This window comes from Erythrolamprus reginae, chromosome 6 (assembly GCF_031021105.1).
Source record: "Erythrolamprus reginae isolate rEryReg1 chromosome 6, rEryReg1.hap1, whole genome shotgun sequence".
NCBI classification, from domain to species: Eukaryota; Metazoa; Chordata; class Lepidosauria; order Squamata; family Dipsadidae; genus Erythrolamprus; species Erythrolamprus reginae.
Window position 1 is genome coordinate 11,193,618 of NC_091955.1, and position 19,743 is coordinate 11,213,360.

A 19,743-nucleotide genomic window follows, 5' to 3' on the forward strand; every position below is an offset into this window, starting at 1 on the left:
AATCATGCTAGCTGAGGCATTCTGGGAATTGAAGTCCATATGTCATAGAAGAGCCAACTTTGCCTACCCCTGGCCCCTTGAGCGTTCTAGCCACGGCCCCCCCCACTCTCTCACAGCCGGCGTTTCCGCTTCCTGTCGGGGAACAGCTGCTGCTTCAGGAAGCGCCGGGTGTATTTGTGTGTGTCCGCTCTCGTTACGTGGCTGGGGAAGGCGGCGGCTGACGGGCTTCGTTTCCTGGGGACAGCAGCCTCCCTGAATTGCATCCAAGCTGCCGAGTCTGGACGGACGGAGCTCGTTCCAGAGACCCTCGACACACACACACGGTTCTGCGCACAGGGCTGAGGCAGAAATCTTCCCACCGGGTGAAGGATGTGTGCCTCAGCCCGCTCCCGTCCCGGCCGGAGGAAAGAGCCGCGATAACATCGCTGGGGGTGAGCCCGGGGCACGAGGATGTAGGAAGGGGCAGGCGAAGGCGGGGGTGGTAGTCCAGAAAGGAGCAAGAGGGAGGGGAGCAGGGAAGGGGCAAGGGGGGGAAGCAGGGTTCATTGGACCACGGGGGAGGGGCTCTCCCCAACAACCGAAGGATGCCATCCAGAGGCGGAGGGAGGTGGGCAAGGGGGAGTCCAAGAGGAGCGAGGGGGCAGCAGGGAAGGGAGCAGGGGGGGTCAGGGGAGCAAGAGGAAGGGGAGCAGGGAAGGGGTTGGGGGGTCAGAGGGGAGCAAGAGGGAGGGGCAGCAAGGTTCATTCGGCCACGGGGGAGGGGCTCTCCCCAACAACTAAAAGATGCTATCCAGAGCCGGAGGGAGGTGGGCAAGGGGGAGTCCAAGGTGAGTAAGAGGAGCGAGGGGGCACAGGGAAACAACAAGGGAGGGGGTCAGGGGAGCAAGAGGAAGGGAAGCAGGGAAGGGGACTGGGGGGTCAGGGAGGAGCAAGAGAAGTGGGGGGCAGCAGGGAAGGGGACTGGGGGTCAAGGGGGAGCAAGAGAAGTGGGGGGCAGCAGGGAAGGGGACTGGGGGTCAGGGGGAGCAAGAGAAGTGGGGGGCAGCAGGGAAGGGGACTGGGGGGGTCAGGGAGAGCAAGAGAAGTGGGGGGCAGCAGGGAAGGGGACTGGGGGGGTCAGGGGGAGCAAGAGAAGTGGGGGGCAGCAGGGAAGGGGACTGGGGGGTCAGGGGGAGCAAGAGAAGTGGGGGGCAGCAGGGAAGGGGACTGGGGGGGTCAGGGAGGAGCAAGAGAAGTGGGGGGCAGCAGGGAAGGGGACTGGGGGGGTCAGGGGGAGCAAGAGAAGTGGGGGGCAGCAGGGAAGGGGACTGGGGGAGTCAGGGGGAGCAAGAGAAGTGGGGGGCAGCAGGGAAGGGGACTGGGGAGGTCAGGGAGGAGCAAGAGAAGTGGGGGGGCAGCAGGGAAGGGGACTGGGGGGGTCAGGGGGAGCAAGAGAAGTGGGGGGCAGCAGGGAAGGGGACTGGGGGGGTCAGGGGGAGCAAGAGAAGTGGGGGGCAGCAGGGAAGGACTTGGGGGCTTGGAGGGGAGCAAAGAGGGAGCAGGGAAGGGGACTGGGGGGGTCAGGGGGAGCAAGAGAAGTGGGGGCAGCAGGGAAGGGGACTGGGGGGGTCAGGGGGAGCAAGAGAAGTGGGGGGCAGCAGGGAAGGGGACTGGGGGGGTCAGGGGGAGCAAGAGAAGTGGGGGGGGGCAGCAGGGAAGGGCTTGGGGGCTTGAAGGGGAGCAAAGAGGGAGCAGGGAAGGGGACTGGGGGGGTCAGGGGGAGCAAGAGAAGTGGGGGGCAGCAGGGAAGGGCTTGGGGGCTTGAAGGGGAGCAAAGAGGGAGCAGGGAAGGGGACTGGGGGGTCAGGGGGAGCAAGAGAAGTGGGGGGCAGCAGGGAAGGACTTGGGGGCTTGGAGGGGAGCAAAGAGGGAGCAGGGAAGGGGACTGGGGGGGTCAGGGGGAGCAAGAGAAGTGGGGGCAGCAGGGAAGGGGACTGGGGGGGTCAGGGGGAGCAAGAGAAGTGGGGGGCAGCAGGGAAGGGGACTGGGGGGGTCAGGGGGAGCAAGAGAAGTGGGGGGGGCAGCAGGGAAGGGCTTGGGGGCTTGAAGGGGAGCAAAGAGGGAGCAGGGAAGGGGACTGGGGGGGTCAGGGGGAGCAAGAGAAGTGGGGGGCAGCAGGGAAGGACTTGGGGGCTTGGAGGGGAGCAGGGAAGGGGACTGGGGGGGTCAGGGGGAGCAAGAGAAGTGGGGGGGCAGCAGGGAAGGGCTTGGGGGCTTGAAGGGGAGCAAAGAGGGAGCAGGGAAGGGGACTGGGGGGGGTCAGGGGGAGCAAGAGAAGTGGGGGGCAGCAGGGAAGGACTTGGGGGCTTGGAGGGGAGCAAAGAGGGAGCAGGGAAGGGGACTGGGAGGGTCAGGGGGAGCAAGAGAAGTGGGGGCAGCAGGGAAGGGGACTGGGGGGGTTAGGGGGAGCAAGAGAAGTGGGGGGGCAGCAGGGAAGGGGACTGGGGGGGTCAGGGGGAGCAAGAGAAGTGGGGGGGGCAGCAGGGAAGGGCTTGGGGGCTTGAAGGGGAGCAAAGAGGGAGCAGGGAAGGGGACTGGGGGGGTCAGGGGGAGCAAGAGAAGTGGGGGGCAGCAGGGAAGGACTTGGGGGCTTGGAGGGGAGCAAAGAGGGAGCAGGGAAGGGGACTGGGGGGGTCAGGGGGAGCAAGAGAAGTGGGGGGGGCAACAGGGAAGGGCTTGGGGGCTTGAAGGGGAGCAAAGAGGGAGCAGGGAAGGGGACTGGGGGGGTCAGGGGGAGCAAGAGAAGTGGGGGGCAGCAGGGAAGGACTTGGGGGCTTGGAGGGGAGCAAAGAGGGAGCAGGGAAGGGGACTGGGGGGGTCAGGGGGAGCAAGAGAAGTGGGGGGGGGGCAGCAGGTAAGGACTTGGGGGCTTGGAGGGGAGCAAAGAGGGAGCAGGGAAGGGGACTGGGGGGGTCAGGGGGAGCAAGAGAAGTGGGGGGGGCAGCAGGGAAGGGCTTGGGGGCTTGAAGGGGAGCAAAGAGGGAGCAGGGAAGGGGACTGGGGGGGTCAGGGGGAGCAAGAGAAGTGGGGGGCAGCAGGGAAGGACTTGGGGGCTTGGAGGGGAGCAAAGAGGGAGCAGGGAAGGGGACTGGGGGGGTCAGGGGGAGCAAGAGAAGTGGGGGGGGGCAACAGGGAAGGGCTTGGGGGCTTGAAGGGGAGCAAAGAGGGAGCAGGGAAGGGGACTGGGGGGGTCAGGGGGAGCAAGAGAAGTGGGGGGCAGCAGGGAAGGACTTGGGGGCTTGGAGGGGAGCAAAGAGGGAGCAGGGAAGGGGACTGGGGGGGTCAGGGGGAGCAAGAGAAGTGGGGGGGGGCAGCAGGTAAGGACTTGGGGGCTTGGAGGGGAGCAAAGAGGGAGCAGGGAAGGAGTGGGGGGGCTGAAGGGAGCAAGAGGACTAGAGGGGGCAGCAGGGAAAGGATCAAGGGGGGTCAGAGGGGAGCAAAAGGAACAAGGGAGCAGCAGGGAAGGGGGCAAAGGGGGATCAAGAGGAGCAGGTGGGGCAGCAGGGTGTCATTGGGCCACGGGGGGAGGGGGGCTCTCCTCCGCAACCAAAGGATGCCATTCGCACCCACCCTTTGCTGCTTCTCCCACCCCTCTTCTTTGGCCGCCACCATGAGTCATACTGGACAAACCTGTCCAACCAGAGTCTCCATTTGCAGCGGATTGGGAATTTCCACTTGGTGGTTCGGCGGCTTGGTGCTCTTCACTATGAAGCAAGAGCCCTTAGACTTCTATGCCGCTTTCACGGGGATTTTACAGCCCTCTCTAAGCGGTTTACAGAGTTAACGTCTTGCCCCCAACAATTTGGATCCTCATTTTAATGACCTCGGAAGGACGGAAGGCTGAGTCAACCTTAAGCCTGGTGAGATTCAAACTACCAAATTGCAGGCAGCCGGCAGGCAGCAGAAGTAGCCTGCAGTACTGCATTCTAACCACCGTGCCACCAAGGATCTTATTCTCCTGATAACAGTGGGTTGTGGCTCTTCCCCAGAGTCCGTCTGTGGGCTTGGTGAAAAGGGGTAGAGCAGGTTTTTCAACTGTGGCGACTTTAAGGTGGTTTGAGTCCGTTCCCAGAATTCCCCAGTCAACATAGCTGAGAATTCAGAGAGTTGAAGTCTCCAAACATCAGGAAATGACCCAGGATGGAGACTATGGAGATACAGTATTGATGCTGTGTGCTTTATTGTCACCTTTTAATTTATTTTCTTTCTTTATTTTCTTTATTAGATTTGTATGCCACCCCTCTCCATAGACTCGGGGCGGCTAACAACAATAATAAAACAGCATATGACAAATCTAATACAGTGGTGCCTCATCTTACGAACGCCTCTTCTAACGAACTTTTCAAGATAAAAACCCAGTGTTTAAGATTTTTTTGCCTCTTCTTCCGAACTATTTTCATCTTACGAACCCAAGCAGCTGCTGCTGGGATGAAGGGGTTTCTTTTTTCCCCCTTTTTTGAAGAAAGAAAAGGGAGGGGCGGCTTGGAGGGGGAAAGATTTTGCAGAGAACAAGGTGCTTGCAAAGGACCTGAAATGGTGTCTTTTTAAGAAAGAAAAGGGAGGGGCAGCTTGGGGGAGGAAAGATTTTGCAGAGAACAACGTGCTTGCAAAGGACCTGAAATGGTGTCTTTTTAAGAAAGAAAAGGGAGGGGCAGCTTGGGGGAGGAAAGATTTTGCAGAGAACAAGGTGCTTGCAAAGGCACTGAAAGGGTGTCTTTTGAAGAAAGAAAAGGGAGGGGCGCCCCCCTTGCCTTTCTTCCTTCCCACTCACCCTTTAGCCTAGCCTTGCTTCTTCCACCCGCTCCCTTTAGCTGCTCCTCCCTGCCCTCTGTTCGCCTCCCTTCTAACGTTTGGGATTTTCCTGAAGGATTTGCACGCATTATTTGCTTTTACATTGATTCCTATGGGAAACATTGCTTCGTCTTACGAACCTTTCACCTTATGAACCTCCTCCTGGAACCAATTAAGTTCGTATGATGAGGTACCACTGTATTTAAAATAATTTTAAAACCCTTATTAAAAACCAAACATACCATGCAGAAATTGTATAGGCCTAGGGGGAAAGGAATATCTCAATGTAGACCGTGGCCATGTTTTTCAGCCTTGGCAACTTTAGGGTGGATGGATTCAGGTCCTCAAATTCCACAGCCAGCAGCTGAAATTTTCAGGAAAGTTGAGTTATGTGTAATTGAGTTGACTTAAGTGACTGTTACAGACAAAAGCTTTTCACTGTGACTTGCCTGCAGCAAAAACGTGTAACTCTTCCAAGAACTTTAAATATGTTAAAGGGTTAAATAAGGTTCAGGAGGGAAGTGTTTTTAATAGGAAAGCAAACACAAGAACAAGGGGGCACCATCTGAGGTTAGTTGGGGGAAAGATCAAAAGCAACATGAGAAAATATTATTTTACTGAAAGAGTAGTAGATCCTTGGAACAAACTTCCAGCAGACGTGGTTGGTAACTGAATTTAAACATGCCTGGGATAAACATCCCAGATCCATCCTAAGATAAAATACAGGAAATCGTATAAGGGCAGATTAGATGGACCACGAGGTCTTTTTCTACATGGCATTGGACCGGAATACCTCCGGAACCGCCTTCTACCGCACGAATCCCAGCGGCCGATAAGGTCCCACAGAGTTGGCCTTCTCCAGGTCCCCATCGACCAAATGTCGTTTGGCGGGCCCCAGGGGAAGAGCCTTCTCTGTGGCGGCCCCATCCCTCTGGAACCAACTCCCCCCAGAGATAAGAATGGCCCACACCCTCCTTGTCTTTCGCAAGTTACTCAAGACCCACCTGTATCGCCAGGCATGGGGGAACTAAAACATCTCCCCCAGGCTTTTTATATTTCATGTTTGGTATGTGTGGGCTGTATGGTTTTTAATTGTTGGGGTTTTTATATATTTTTTATTATTAGATTTGTCCCATTGCTACACTGTTTCTTACTACTGTTGTGAGCCGCCACGAGTCTTCAGAGAGGGGCGGCATACAAATCTAATAAATTAATATTATTACTATTATTATTATTATTATTCCGTCAATCTTCTATGTTTCTAACAATTCTGTAATCTCTTGGATCACACCAGGGGTGAGTTCGGACCGGTTCACCTGAACTAGTAGCAACCCACTGGTGACGTCACAGTGACATCACCAAACCAGGTTGGTAGGTGTCGGTCTGTGGGCACCACTATCTTTTTCCTGTTTTTTTTTAAAAAAAAACATTTATTTCTTCTGCGCATGGGCAGGAGCCAAGTTTCTATGTGAAAAACCATTTTGCGCAAAACCATTTTATTTTGGGCTCTCTTTTTGTGGGGGTTTTCACGTGGCACATTCGCACGGCCACGAGGCGTGGCTACGTGCCACAGGAGGAAGTAAGCCAACAGCGAGACAAATCGGAACCACCCCTGGATCGCACCCATTCACTGTAATTTTAATCCCTCCTGGGGTTATTTTTTCCTAGTCCGTCATGCCCGGTTACAGCACGGAAACTGCTTTGGTCGCGTTGATGAATGATCTCTGGCGGGCCCGGGACAGGGGTTTATCCTCTGTCCTGGTGCTTCTTGACCTCTCAGCGGCTTTTGATACCATCGACCATGGTATCCTTCTGCACCGGCTGGAGGGGTTGGGAGTGGGAGGCACTGTTCTTCAGTGGTTCTCCTCCTATCCGGACCGGGACTCATTGCTCACAGTCACTCATGCCCTCATCACCTCGAGGTTCGACTACTGTAATGCTCTCTACATGGGGCTACCTTTGAAAAGTGTTCGGAAACTTCAGATCGTGCAAAATGCAGCTGCGAGAGCAGTCATGGGCTTACCTAGGTATGCCCATGTTTCTCCATCACTCCGCAGTCTGCATTGGCTGCCGATCAGTTTCCGGTCACAATTCAAAGTGTTGGTTATGACCTTTAAAGCCCTTCATGGCACTGGACCAGAATATCTCCGAGACCGCCTCCTGCCGCACGAATCCCAGCGACCAATTAGGTCCCACAGAGTTGGCCTTCTCCGGGTCCCGTCAACTAAGCAATGTCGGTTGGCGGGCCCCAGGGGAAGAGCCTTCTCTGTGGCGGCACCGGCCCTCTGGAACCAACTCCCCCCGGAGATTAGAACTGCCCCTACTCTTCCTGCCTTCCGTAAACTTCTTAAAACCCACCTTTGCCGTCAGGCATGGGGGAATTGAAACATCTCCCCCTGGGCACGTTTAATTTATATATGGTATGCTTGTGTGTGTGTCTGTTAGTATATGGGTTTTTTTAAATCTTTAAAATTTTAAATTGTTTGATTACTTATTTGTTTCTACATGTTGTGAGCCGCCCCGAGTCTTCGGAGAGGGGCGGCATACAAATCCAAGTAATAAAATAAATAAATAAATAAATATGTGAGTTTTTGTTTGTTGATCTTCTGTTGACTGATTGTTATATCAGCTAAGCAGCGAGTCTTTTTTGTGTGCACAACTGATGGGTCTTTGTTGCGTTTCGTGGTAGTCTCAGGTGACTTAATGCGTCAGTCGTCTTTCTCTTTCTCATTGTCAAACTTTCACAATTGTGTAGTACCTCTGAAAAGAACGCTGCTCTAAATATACCGCTCAAAAAAAATAAAGGGAACACTTAAACAACACAATATAACTCCAAACTTCTGTGAAATCAAACTGTCCACTTAGGAAGCAACATTGATTGACAATCAATTTCATTTTGTTGTCAGGACATTCAACTTTGTACAGAACAAAGTATTCATTCATTTATTTATTTATTTAGTCCAATACATAATACACATTGAAGAGAATAGATATGTAATAATATAAATAAAGAAAAGAATGGAAGATATAATAGTGTAGGTGAACATATCTGAAAGGAAGAAAAGATAAATGAGATAAGGGAGAAACAATTGGACAGGGGACGGAAGGCACACTGGTGCACTTATGCACGCCCCTTACTGATCTCTAAGGAATCTGGAGAGGTCAATCGTGGACAGTCTAAGGGAGAAATGTTGGGGGTTAGGGGTTGACACTACTGAGTCAGGTAATGAGTTTCACGCTTCGACAACCCAGTTGCTGAAGTCATATTTTTTACAGTCAAGTTAGGAGCGGTTAATATTAAGTTTGAATCTGTTGCGTGCTCTTGTGTTGTTGCAGTTGAAGCTGAAGTAGTCATTGACAGGTAGAACGTTGCAACATATGATCTTGTGGGCAATACTTAGATCGTGTTTTAGGTATCGTAGTTCTAAGCTTTCTAGACCCAGGATTGTTAGTCTGCTTTGTTTGGGTATTCTATTTCGAGTGGAGGAGTGAAGGGCTCTTCTGGTGAAGTATCTTTGGACATTTTCAAGGGTGTTGATGTCCGAGATATTTCATTCATTCAGATCTAGTATGTGTTCTTTGAGTGTTCCCTTTATTTTTTTTGAGCAGTGTATTATGGTCTTTGTTCTTATCCTTTATATTCTGCTCAAGTTGTCATTGCCTTCTTTTACTTCTCCAACATCCTGGTTCTCTTTTATAGGGAGCACAGACAAGAAAATTATGAATCATTTGTACTTCCCATTGTGAATTCCTGGCAGGATGGTCCATACCCTATCTTGATTTTACTGTATTCAACAAAGATACCCCACATCAAATGTTCTTCTTTCCATTATCCATTTTGCGATAGTTACCTAAACTCCTGTCCTTCGGCCTTTTGCCTGCCTGTTCATTTGACATTTTTTCCCCTGTAATGAGGAACAACCACAAGCAATGGTTCTCAACCTTTATAATGCCACGACCCCTTAATACAGTTCCTCATGTTGTGGTGAACCCCAGCCATAAGTCGAGCGCCAATTCTCCCAACAGAGCTTGAAGCTGATTGGCAGGAAGGTCAGAGGGGGACACCCCCACTGTAAATGCCTGATTGGTCGGATTATAAAAATCCGACCCAACCCTGTTTTCTCCCCTCCTCCCATTTCACTCTGGGGAAATTCCTTCTATATCCCTACGATGTTCCTCTTGGGGGAGTTTGTACTAGAGAGATTTATATTTGCTGTGTGTATATTTTGCTGTGTACGATAACCTGGTTTGTAAATCATTATTGGGATTATATGTTTATGATATTGGACAGTGTAATTACTGTTGTTTTTGCCTATCTGAATACAGTGATCCCCCGCTCGTTGCGAGGGTTCCGTTCCAGGCCCCCCCGCAACGAGCGGGATTTCGCGAAGTAGCGCTGCGGAAGTAAAAACACCATCTGCGCATGTGCAGATGGTGTTTTTACTCCCGCAGCGCTAGCGAGGAGCCGAAGATTGGGGGCGGCGCGGCTGTTTTAAAATGTCGCCGCCGGCATGGGGGGCTTCCTAGCAGCCCCCCAAACCCGGGTTGGGGGTCCGGGGGGTGCTGGCAAGCCCCCCATGCCGGCGGTGACATTTTAAAACAGCCGCGCCGCCCCCAATCTTCGGCTCCTCGCTAGCGGGCAGGCAGGCGGCGGACAAGCCGTTCGCTGGCGCTGTCTGTCGGCGCTTTCGAGCTGAGTCCCGGAGCGAATTCGCTCCGGGACTCGGCTCAAAAGCGCTGACAGACAGCGCCAGCGAACGGCTTCTCCGCGCTGGCTGTCGCCGCTTTCGAGCTGAGTCCTGGAGCGAATTCGCGTCAGGACTCAGCTCGAAAGCGGCGAGAATGAACGGCGTGGGCGGGCGAAGGGCGGGCGGCAGCGAGGAGTTTGCGTGGGTGGTGGGGAAACTCCTTGCTGATGCCCGCCAGCAAGAGGGGGAAGACCCAGGGAAGCCGCCCAGCAGCTGATCTGCCGGGCGCCATCTACGCATGCGTGCCCATAGAAAAAAAGGGCACACATGCGCAGATGGTGTTTTGACTTCCGGGTTGAAAAATCGCAAATTACCCTGTTCGCAATGGTCGGGGACGCAATAACTGGGGGATCACTGTATATTATTATTATTATTATTATTTATTAGATTTGTATGCCGCCCCTCTCCAAAGAATATTGTCCTATTTTGTACTAAGTCTGATTCATTGATTGACTAACCCTCATTGCTACATTAACTCTACTTAAAGTTTGTTGAAGGTTTATTATTTGTTTATTTATTTATTCGGTTTTTATGCCGCCCTTTTCCTTAGACTCAGGGCGGCTTACAACATGTGTGCAATAGCCAGCATATAGCCCCTACAATCCGGGTCCTCATTTTACCCACCTCGGAAGGATGTAAGGCTGAGTCAACCTGAGATTTGAACCGCTGACCTACAGATCTACAGTCAGCTTCAATGGCCTGCAGTACAGCACTCTACCTGCTGCGCCACCCCGGCTCATTATATTATATTACCTAAACATTCTAACACAGTGTTTTTCACCCTGTTATCTCCTTTTTCTTAGCTGAAGGGTTTCAAGGAATGCGGCCATCTTGGAAACCTGCACCCTGAGCTTGGAAAGTTCTAGAGGTGTGAACAAAAGACCCTTCAGGAGCCCATCGCCCTGAGAGGAAGCAATGGCTGTCCAGACCGCGCGGTGCTTGGCCTGGTTATCAGCGGTGCTGGTTTTGGTCCTGGTAAAACCATCCCACACCCAAAAGTGTTCCTCAGAGAAGATGGAGGACATCACGATCGATATCTCAGCAGCCTTTTCCAAAGGCCTCAGGGGGACGGATCCGATCTATGCACCATCTTGGGAAGCCTGTGTGGAGACTTGCTGCTCGGAAAGAATAGAAGGTGAGAACCACAGATTTGGGGCCGATTAATGTGCTTAGGATGTTTTATGGACCGTTTGCGTGCCACAGGTTTTATCTCCATAGAATAGAATAGAATAGAATAGAATAGAAATGTTTATATGCACCAAGACAAATTCCTTGTGTGTCCAATCACACTTGGCCAATAATGAATTCTATTCTGTTCTATTCTATTGTAAAGATAGTTTTCCATTTAAGGCGCCTTAATAATTCATCATGAAATGTAGCTTACCTATTGTTGTGGTTGGCTCTGGCCCAGCTCCTGCCCCAGGGAATGTGGAGGTGGATGCAGGGGAAACTTCAACATGTCATAGGCCTGTGTTATTGCCGACAGAGTCAGTTCAGAGTTTAGTTTCCTCGGATGAAGAAGAAGATGGAAGTGACTTGGAAGAGGGGGGCTTGGCACACAGCCCAGGCAGTCAATCTCCCTTATCTTCCATTGATTCGGATGAAGACGTCTTGGACCCACGCAAGCGCAGAATTATGCGTAGAAGAGACCAAGTTAGGACCTATTACCAGAGATAAGAGAGGCCACCTGTGTTTTGGTGGGGTTCCAGTAATTAGGGCTGCTGCTATAAACAGCAGCATGTGGGTTTGGCTGTTGTGGAAGAGTATCTGATCGCCGTTCTTCAGGAATCCTGTGTTGCTGTCTTCTGGACTTTGTTGATTTTTCACGCCTTTGAAACCAAAGCAGAGCAACTCACTTCGTTGGAAGAAGAAGGGGTGTGAAGTTTCTTCACAGCTGCTAGCTAAGTACTTAATGACTGCTTAAGGGAAATTGTACAGTCTACCCGGTTGTTTTGGGATGAGTGCTCTTTGCCATACAAAAAGAGTGCTTAGTTTATTTTGAGTTTTGTGATAAAGGACATTGTTTTGAATTTTCAAACGTGTGCGTGTCTGAAATTTGTATCCTTGAATTTTCGGGAGGCTCCTACCAGAGAGGCCGGCAGAACACCTATATAGCATGAGGCTGTATAGTCTGCAATATTTACATCTGCATGCTGAGATAATGTGCACTGCATGCTGAGATAATGTATGTTTGCAAATACAGTGGTACCTCTATCTACAAACGCCTCTACTTACAAACTTTTCTAGATAAAAACCGGGTGTTCAAGATTTTTTTGTCTCTTCTCAAGAATCATTTTCCACTTACAAACCCAAGTTTCCAAAACTGTAACCAGAAAAGGCAGGGAAAAGCCTCTGTGGGGCCTCTCTAGGCATCTCCTGGGAGGAAACAGGACCGGAAATGGCGAGGAGAAGCCTCTGTGGGGCCTTTCTAGGAATCTCCTGGGAGGAAAAAGGGCCAGAAAAGGCAGGGAGAAGCCTCTGTGGGGCCTCTCTAGGCATCTCCTGGGAGGAAACAGGACCGGAAATGGCGAGGAGAAGCCTCTGTGGGGCCTTTCTAGGAATCTCCTGGGAGGAAAAAGGGCCAGAAAAGGCAGGGAGAAGCCTCTGTGGGGCCTCTCTAGGAATCTCCTGGGAGGAAAAAGGGCCGGAAAAGGCGGGGGAAAGCCTTTGTGGGGCCTCTCTAAGAATCTCCTGGGAGGAAACAGGGCTGGAAAAGGCAGAGAGAAGCCTCCATGGGGCCTCTCTAGGAATCTCCTGAGAGGAAATAGGGCTGGAAAAGGCAGGGAAAAGCCTCCGTGTGGCCTCTCTAGGAATCTCAGGTTGACTCAGCCTTCCATCCTTCCAAGGTGGTTAAAATGAGGACTCAGATTGTTGGGGGCAAGATGCTGATTCTGTAAACCGCTTAGAGAGGGCTGTTAAAACAGTATGAAGCGGTGTATAAGTCTAAATGCTATTGCTATAGTTCTCCTGCGCAAGAGCTAGTTGTGTCTTACGATCCAAAAAAAATACTGTATTTATAGATGTCATTATTTTGGAGAAGTCCCCTTCACTCACATGGATTTACTAGATGGATCATAGGACAAGCGCAAAACTTGCTGTTAAAATATGTTTTCTCTGTTTCCTAGGCGATAAGGCGTGCAGCTATGTGATCTTTAACACCAGAGTGAAAAGCACTTATCCAAATTGTTATCAGTTTTATCTCCCTGCCCAAGAAACCTGCCCTGTGAAACCAGCAGCAGGACTGGTCACTTACAGAATAACAGAAGGTAAATGTTAATCCACTGATCGACCCAAGTTCAATTAGTCATTTGCTGGAAACTGTTACTTGAAAGAGCTCCATTAGAATCTCCAAGCAGTTTTCAGTGTAACCCGCTTTAAAATCTTTTGTCAATGAAACTTTGCCGTAGTTCCTTCAAAAAATGGAAAGTAGCCAATGTTGTTATAAAGAAACTGAATCCTTTTCAGGTTTGGATGCCTTCTCTTCGTCCTGAGCTTTTTTGGGGGGGGGAGCCCTATTTTAAGCCAGTGGAATTCTTACTTGATTGTTGCAGTATAGAATAAATGTTAGAATAGGATTTATATATCTGGACCTCTAGCATAGAAATACTCTGCTTACCCTGATTCTATATCAAGGACAGGAGGGCACTAGACTTGCCTAATCTGCATTCCTTGGCAATTACTACAGGGAAACAAAAGGGCTCAATAAACATCTCACAATAAACAAAGTTTTCACCACTCCTTATAGGATCAAAGGGGGAGATTTACATTGCCTGAAGCATACACAGGACAAAAGGGTGATTAAGGAAGATTTAGTTTCAGGAAAGTATCAGGAAAGACTTCATGAACTCAATCTGTAGAGTCTGGAGGACAGAAGGAAAAGGGGGGACATGATCGAAACATTTAAATATGTTAAAGCAGTGGTCCCCAGGGACCAGTTTCAGCAAGACAATTTTTCTATGGCCCAGTGGGGGCAGAAAGGGGCGTGGTTGGGGGTGGGATTAAGCATGGGGGTGCTGGTCCTCCCCGCCCCTCTTTCCCGCCATCGTCCTGTGGCCGGCAGAACCTGCCTCCCAAGCCCTCTTGCCCAGCGGGAGCTAAGCGCTGGAGAGAGGGGGTCAGGCTGGCCCTCCTGCCTCCCCCCAGCCAAAAACGCAAAAGCGCCCCGCGGCAGAAGCCAAAAGAGGCTTGAGCCTCTCGGTCCTTCCCGCCCCTCTGTCCCATCCATCGTCCTGTGGCCGGCAGAACCTGCCTCCCGAGGCCTCTTGCCCGGCGGGAGGCGAAGCGCTGGAGGGAGGGGGCGGCGGCATTAGGGCCGGCAGCTGCTGACTCCACGGACTGGTGCAACATGCCCCGCGGCCCGGTACTGGTCCGCGGCCCGGTGGTTGGGGACCCCTGTGTTAAAGGGTTAAATAAGGTTCGGGAGGGAAGTGTTTTTAATAGGAAAGTGAACACAAGAACAAGGGGACACAATCTGAAGTTAGTTGGGGGAAAGATCAAAGGCAACATGAGAAAATATTATTTCACTGAAATAGTAGTAGATCCTTTGAACAAACTTCCAGCAGACGTAGTTGGTAAATCCACAGTAACTGAATTTAAACATGCCTGAGATAAACATCTATCCATCCTAAGATAAAATACAGAAATAGTATAAGGGCAGACTAGATGGACCATGAGGTCTTTTTCTGCCGTCAATCTTCTTTGCTTCTATCACCTCTCTTCCTTTTCTTGTTTTTCAGGCAAACAGATACCCAAACCAGCTCCTTTCTTAAACATCCCTCATTCTACAGTAAACGGAACAGCATCCCCACAAGCAGCTGGGTTTGGTCTTGCAAGGACACTGGGTGGACCGGATACTTTGCCCGAGACCTCTAAGAAAGGAGAGATCTTTGCCTCTTCAGAACCTCCCTTAGAGAAAGCGAGTGGATTCTCTAAGCATCCCAAAGCCGGGAGGACAAAAGGAGTCGAGATTTTGGTGCACGAAAGCAACAGTACCGCTAGCGCCGCCCAACGATCTACTCCTGTTAAACTATCCCTTGCCACTCTTGACTCTTCAACCAGCAGAACCGTTGGTGCTGTGACTATTCATCATTCTTCTAGCCACGCCACTACTTCTGTGTCTTTCACTAGAAAGACAGAGGGGGCCACGCTCCAGCCAAGCAAGACCCCGCTTCCCAAATCATCGTTTCCTTCCAAAACCGATCCTCACCGTTTCGGTCCGCCGTCCTCTGCCCTGCCTAGTCCGTCTGCCCCTCTTCGTGACGGCTCCGGCCCTAGCGATGGACGGCTTAGTTTCGAAGCCAGGAATGCTTTCTCCCTGCTGAATCACCAAAGCGTTCTCTTCGCCGCCTTGTTTTTCGAGGTTCTCTTTTTTGTCTTGGCCGTGGTGCTGATCGCGAGGAAAGTGTTCCACTCACGTCAGCACCAGCGCTACACCAGGCTGGACTACTTGATCAATGACATGTACGCCAACATGTGAACCGGAGGGGGGACTCGGAAACACCTTGGTCAGTGAGGGAGAGTTTGGCTGACTCTGTAGCCTTTCAGGGGTTATGGTGGGATGGATTGAATTTGCAGTTTTCAAATACAGTCACGGAGTTCCATTGATTTCATAATACACTGCTCAAAAAATTAAAGGGGAATTTTTTTTATTAGTTTTAATTACCACATAAGACTCACACAATATAAAACAAGTGTTTTGTGAATTGTGCCCACCACCAGACAAACATTCATACCCCACCACCAAATCGGGGGTGTTAGATAGATAGATAGATAGATAGATAGATAGATAGATAGATAGACAGACAGACAGACAGACAGACAGACAGACAGACAGACAGACAGACAGACAGACAGATGGAGGCTTGCTTAAGTGTGCAACTGAGCCCCCATCGCAAACCTATACATGGAATATTTTGAAACCAACGCCTTGGATAAATCTGAACCCAAACCCAAACTCTGGCTTAGATATGTAGATGATACCTTCGTAATTTGGCCACATGGGAAAGAAAAACTGGACAACTTCCTCACACATCTCTACAGCCTGCGCCCCAAAATACAATTCACCTTGGAAATAGAAACCAACAACCAACTTCCCTTTCTGGATGTCCTAATCTACAAAAAAACTCAGTGGCTCCCTAGGACACACCGTCTACCAGAAAAGAACACACACCAACCACTACTTGAATGCAAAATCCCACCCCACCCCCTGCACAGATCAACTCTGTAGCCAAGACCCTCATCTCCAAAGACCACCTGGAAACTGAATTACACAGTCTCACAAATGTATTAATTTCCAATGGATTACAAAGAAAAGCAATCACCAACCTAATCCGAAAGAAGACACTCTCCAAGAACCAAGACACAGAACAGGACAACGGCATCGCCTTCCTCCCTTACATCAAAGGCACCATAGGTAAAATTAGCAAAATTCTCCACAAACACAACATCAAGACAGCCTTTGGCACTGATCAAAAAATAGCCAACATCCTAAGAAACCCCAAAGAAAATATCCAACTAGAAAACCAAGGAGTTTATGAAATACCATGTAAATCTGACCAGCTGCATATATTGGACAAACTAGTAGGAGAGTAAATGCACGTGTTGCAGAACATAAGAACGCATTAAGAAAAAACTTCCTCCCTTTTCCAACACTTCAAAACTACAGGACATGAGATTGATTTTGACAGAACTAAATTAATTTCCAAAGCTGAACACTACAACAAAAGAATAATCATGGAAGCCATTGAAATAGAAAATCGCCCCCACAATATGAGCAAACGTGATGATACCTCCCGCCTACCAGACATCTTGGAAACCAGCCCTCATTAACAAAGGTATCCCAGCCATACAAACTGAAACCAGACCCAGAACAACACAGGACACTACTACCAATCACTTCCAGCAGGCCCAAGCCCACACCCACACTACAGACCAAATACAACCACCACACCAATGATAAAAATGGGTGTGACCCGTTTAACAATTGCCGTGTAAATCCTGGTTTCAATTGTGATTGTAAGTCGAGGACTGCCTGTATGCAGCTGCAGAAACCAGGAATAGCCACTAGGGGGTGACAAAATAAGAGTTCTATCTCCTTCCTGCCCCCTATTGTTGACAGAGATTCTTGCACTCTGGGTGTAATAGTTGTTTTTCTATTTTTTCTTCTTGGAAATGATTTCTACTTCTGTTGATTACTTAAACAATAATAAAGTTCGAACTGATTGAAAGGATTTAAAGTAAATCCAAGCGGCATTTGGGCAGTCATTTCCTTTTTAAAACGTCGGGCGTGATCAGTTTGAAATGGATCTTTTCATCCGCTGGAGCATTGCTTTCTGGGAGGTTTTAGATAGGAAATATCTTTTAATTTCCCCTATAATCCCTTGCGGGTTGGAGTCAATGGAGCTGAGTGAAATAATTCCACGTATTGACCTTTCCCCTGTTAGTTGCGAAGTCGCGTCCAATACATCGCAACCCTATGGACAACGTTCCTCCAGGCCTTGTTCTCTATCATCTCCCAGAGTCCATTTAAAGCTCATATCTACTGCTTCAGTGACTCCATCCAGCCACCTCATTCATAGTTCCCTCTAAGCTGAGCAGTGAGCAATCGCTCACTTAAAAATCATCATCAACTCAGAGTTTTCCAAACCTGCCCAGAAGCCGAGAGGGAAATTTTATTATTATTTCTGTGCCGCCCAGTCCCGAAGGGACTGTCGCTCAGACACTATACTTTTCCGCCCACCCCCCAAAAAAATTAGAACACTGACCTCATTCTCTGCCGTCCCCTTCTTCTTTGGTCCTCCATCGTCCCCAGCATGAGGCTCTTCTCCAGTGAGTCCTCCCTTCTCATTAGGTGGCCAAAGTCTTTGAGTTTCATCTTGAGGATCTGGCCTTCTAAAGAGCAGTCGGGGTGGATCTCCTCTAGGACTGACCAGTTGGATCACCTTGCAGTCCAAGGGACTCACAGGAGTCTTCTCCAGCCTCAGAGTTCAAAGGCCTCAATTCTTTGATGCTCAGCCTTCCTTATGGTCCAACTTTCACAGCCATACGTTGCAACTGGGAAAACCATAGTCTTGACTAAATGCACTTTGTTGGCAGGGTAATGTCTCTGCCAAGGGCTGCAAAAAAAATTTACTACCACATTGTGGGTATGGCTTATTTTGTGGGTGTGGCTTGCCAGCCATGTGACCAGATGGGAGTGGCTTGGTGTTCATGTGATTGGGGTGTGTGGCTTAACAGTCATGTGACTAGTTTAAAGGTGGCCAACTTGACGTCACTAACATCAAGGGTTTGGGTTAGAATGCCTGGCCTCTCCTCCCCTCAAAGCAGGGGGCCAGTTCTTTTTACACAGGGGGCCAGTTCACTGTCCCTCAGACTGTTGGAGGGCCGGACAATAAAAAAAACCTATGAATAAATCCCTATGCACACTGCACATACCTTATTTAAAGTAAAAAACAAAATGGGAACAAATACAATATTTAAAATAAAGAAGTAATAAGTAATTAAGTAATTAATAATTAAGTAATAAAGTGATTTATACTTCTTTATTAACAAGTAAATTTAAACTTAAATCAACAAACTCCTTCCTTCCTTCCTTCCTTCCCTCTTTCCTTCCTCTCCACTTCTCTCTTCCTTTTCTCTCATTTGTTTCATTTTCCTCTCCCTCGTTCTTTCCCTCCATCATTTTCTCATTTTTCTCTTTCTCCCTCTCTATCTCTCCCTCTTTCTCTTTCTTTCTCTCTCTCTTCTCTCTTTCTCTCACTGACTCTCTTTCTAACTCTCCCTCTTTGTATCTCTCACACTTTCTCTCCTTCCCCCCCTCTCTATTTCTCCCTTTCTCTCCCTTTCTATCTCTCCTCTTCATTTCTCTCCCTCTCTATTTCTCCCTCTTATTATATTGATCGGTAAAATCTCGTGTGCTGCTGCGGGCCGGTTAAAAGACCTCAGCGGGCCGCATCCGGCCCATGGGCCGTAGTTTGGGGACCACTGCCTCAAAGGGATACAATTTCCCTATCTATTTACTGAACATCCAAAATACACTATTTAATTCTAATGAACGCTAGAGGGCAGCAAAGATTTAAAAGATGCTGCTGTTCTAAACTTCAAAGTAAGGGCATTATGAAGGTTGCTTTTACGATCCCATCCCATGGATTCTTTCCCAGGGAGTCTGGGCAGCAGGAAAACAGAGAGAAAAACCAGATATGGCCATCCGTATTTTTGCAGCTGCGCCCACAGCCTGAAATATCCAGTTAGTTTTTGACTAGCAGTCTTTATCCAGCAACTAATCTTGGCCACTCACCGATGCGCTCTGCCTTCCTAAGGGAGTTTGCAACAGAAGTGTCTTAAAAACGGTTAACAATGGGAGTTAATTAAGCCGGCAACCTGGGAGGTTTTTAAAAGTGGAAATTTATTTATTTATTTATTTATTAGTTGGACTTGTATGCCGCCCCTCTCCGAAGACTCGGGGCGGCTCACAACAAGTAAAAACAGTCACAACAATCCAATTAATTAAAATATTTAACGATTTAAGAAAAACCCCATGTAGTAGCAAACACACACACAAGCATACCATGTATAATTAACATGCCCAGGGGAGATGTTTAGTTTCCCCATGCCTGACGGCAAAGGTGAGTCTTAAGGAGTTTTTGGAAGGCAGGAAGAGTAGAGGCAGTTCTAATCTCCGGGGGGAGTTGGTTCCAGAGAGCCGGCGCCACCACAGAGAAGGCTCTTCCCCTGGGGCCCGCCAACCGGCATTGTTTAGTTGACGGGACCCGGAGAAGGCCCACTCTGTGGGACCTAATCGGTCGCTGGGATTCGTGCGGCAGGAGGCGGTCTCGGAGATATTCTGGTCCGATGCCATGAAGGGCTTTAAAGGTCATAACCAACACTTTGAATTGTGACCGGAAATTGATCGGCAGCCAATGCAGACTGCGGAGTGATGGTGAAACATGGGCGTACCTAGGGAAGCCTATGACTGCTTTCGCAGCTGCATTCTGCACGATCTGAAGTTTCCGAACACTTTTCAAAGGTAGCCCCATGTAGAGAGCATTACAGTAGTCGAACCTCGAGGTGATGAGGGCATGAGTGAGGAAATGAATTGGGTCTGAGGACCATGCACTCAAGGAAAATAATAGAGCGACATGATATTACAGAAGAATGTATTGGGGTC

At 49.6% G+C, this 19,743-nt stretch overlaps 1 protein-coding gene across 1 annotated transcript; it reads left to right on the forward strand.

The window, feature by feature from the left end:
- The first annotated feature begins 51 nt into the window (after positions 1–51).
- Positions 52–16,818, forward strand: MANSC1 (MANSC domain containing 1). The gene is made up of 4 exons (XM_070755248.1): positions 52–431; positions 10,382–10,713; positions 12,704–12,844; positions 14,315–16,818. Exons 2-4 carry the CDS (start codon positions 10,494–10,496, stop codon positions 15,052–15,054), a joined length of 1,101 nt encoding a protein of 366 aa, XP_070611349.1. The 5' UTR covers positions 52–431; positions 10,382–10,493; the 3' UTR covers positions 15,055–16,818.
- Positions 16,819–19,743: the final 2,925 nt, after the last annotated feature.

Excerpts from the sequence above, each read along its gene's own strand:
- MANSC1 (XM_070755248.1), top strand. The coding sequence starts at position 10,494 with ATGGCTGTCCAGACCGCGCGGTGCTTGGCCTGGTTATCAGCGGTGCTG. Across the intron at positions 10,714-12,703 it reads CTGCTCGGAAAGAATAGAAG|GCGATAAGGCGTGCAGCTAT; the intron begins GTGAGAACCACA and ends TCTGTTTCCTAG. Across the intron at positions 12,845-14,314 it reads CACTTACAGAATAACAGAAG|GCAAACAGATACCCAAACCA; the intron begins GTAAATGTTAAT and ends CTTGTTTTTCAG.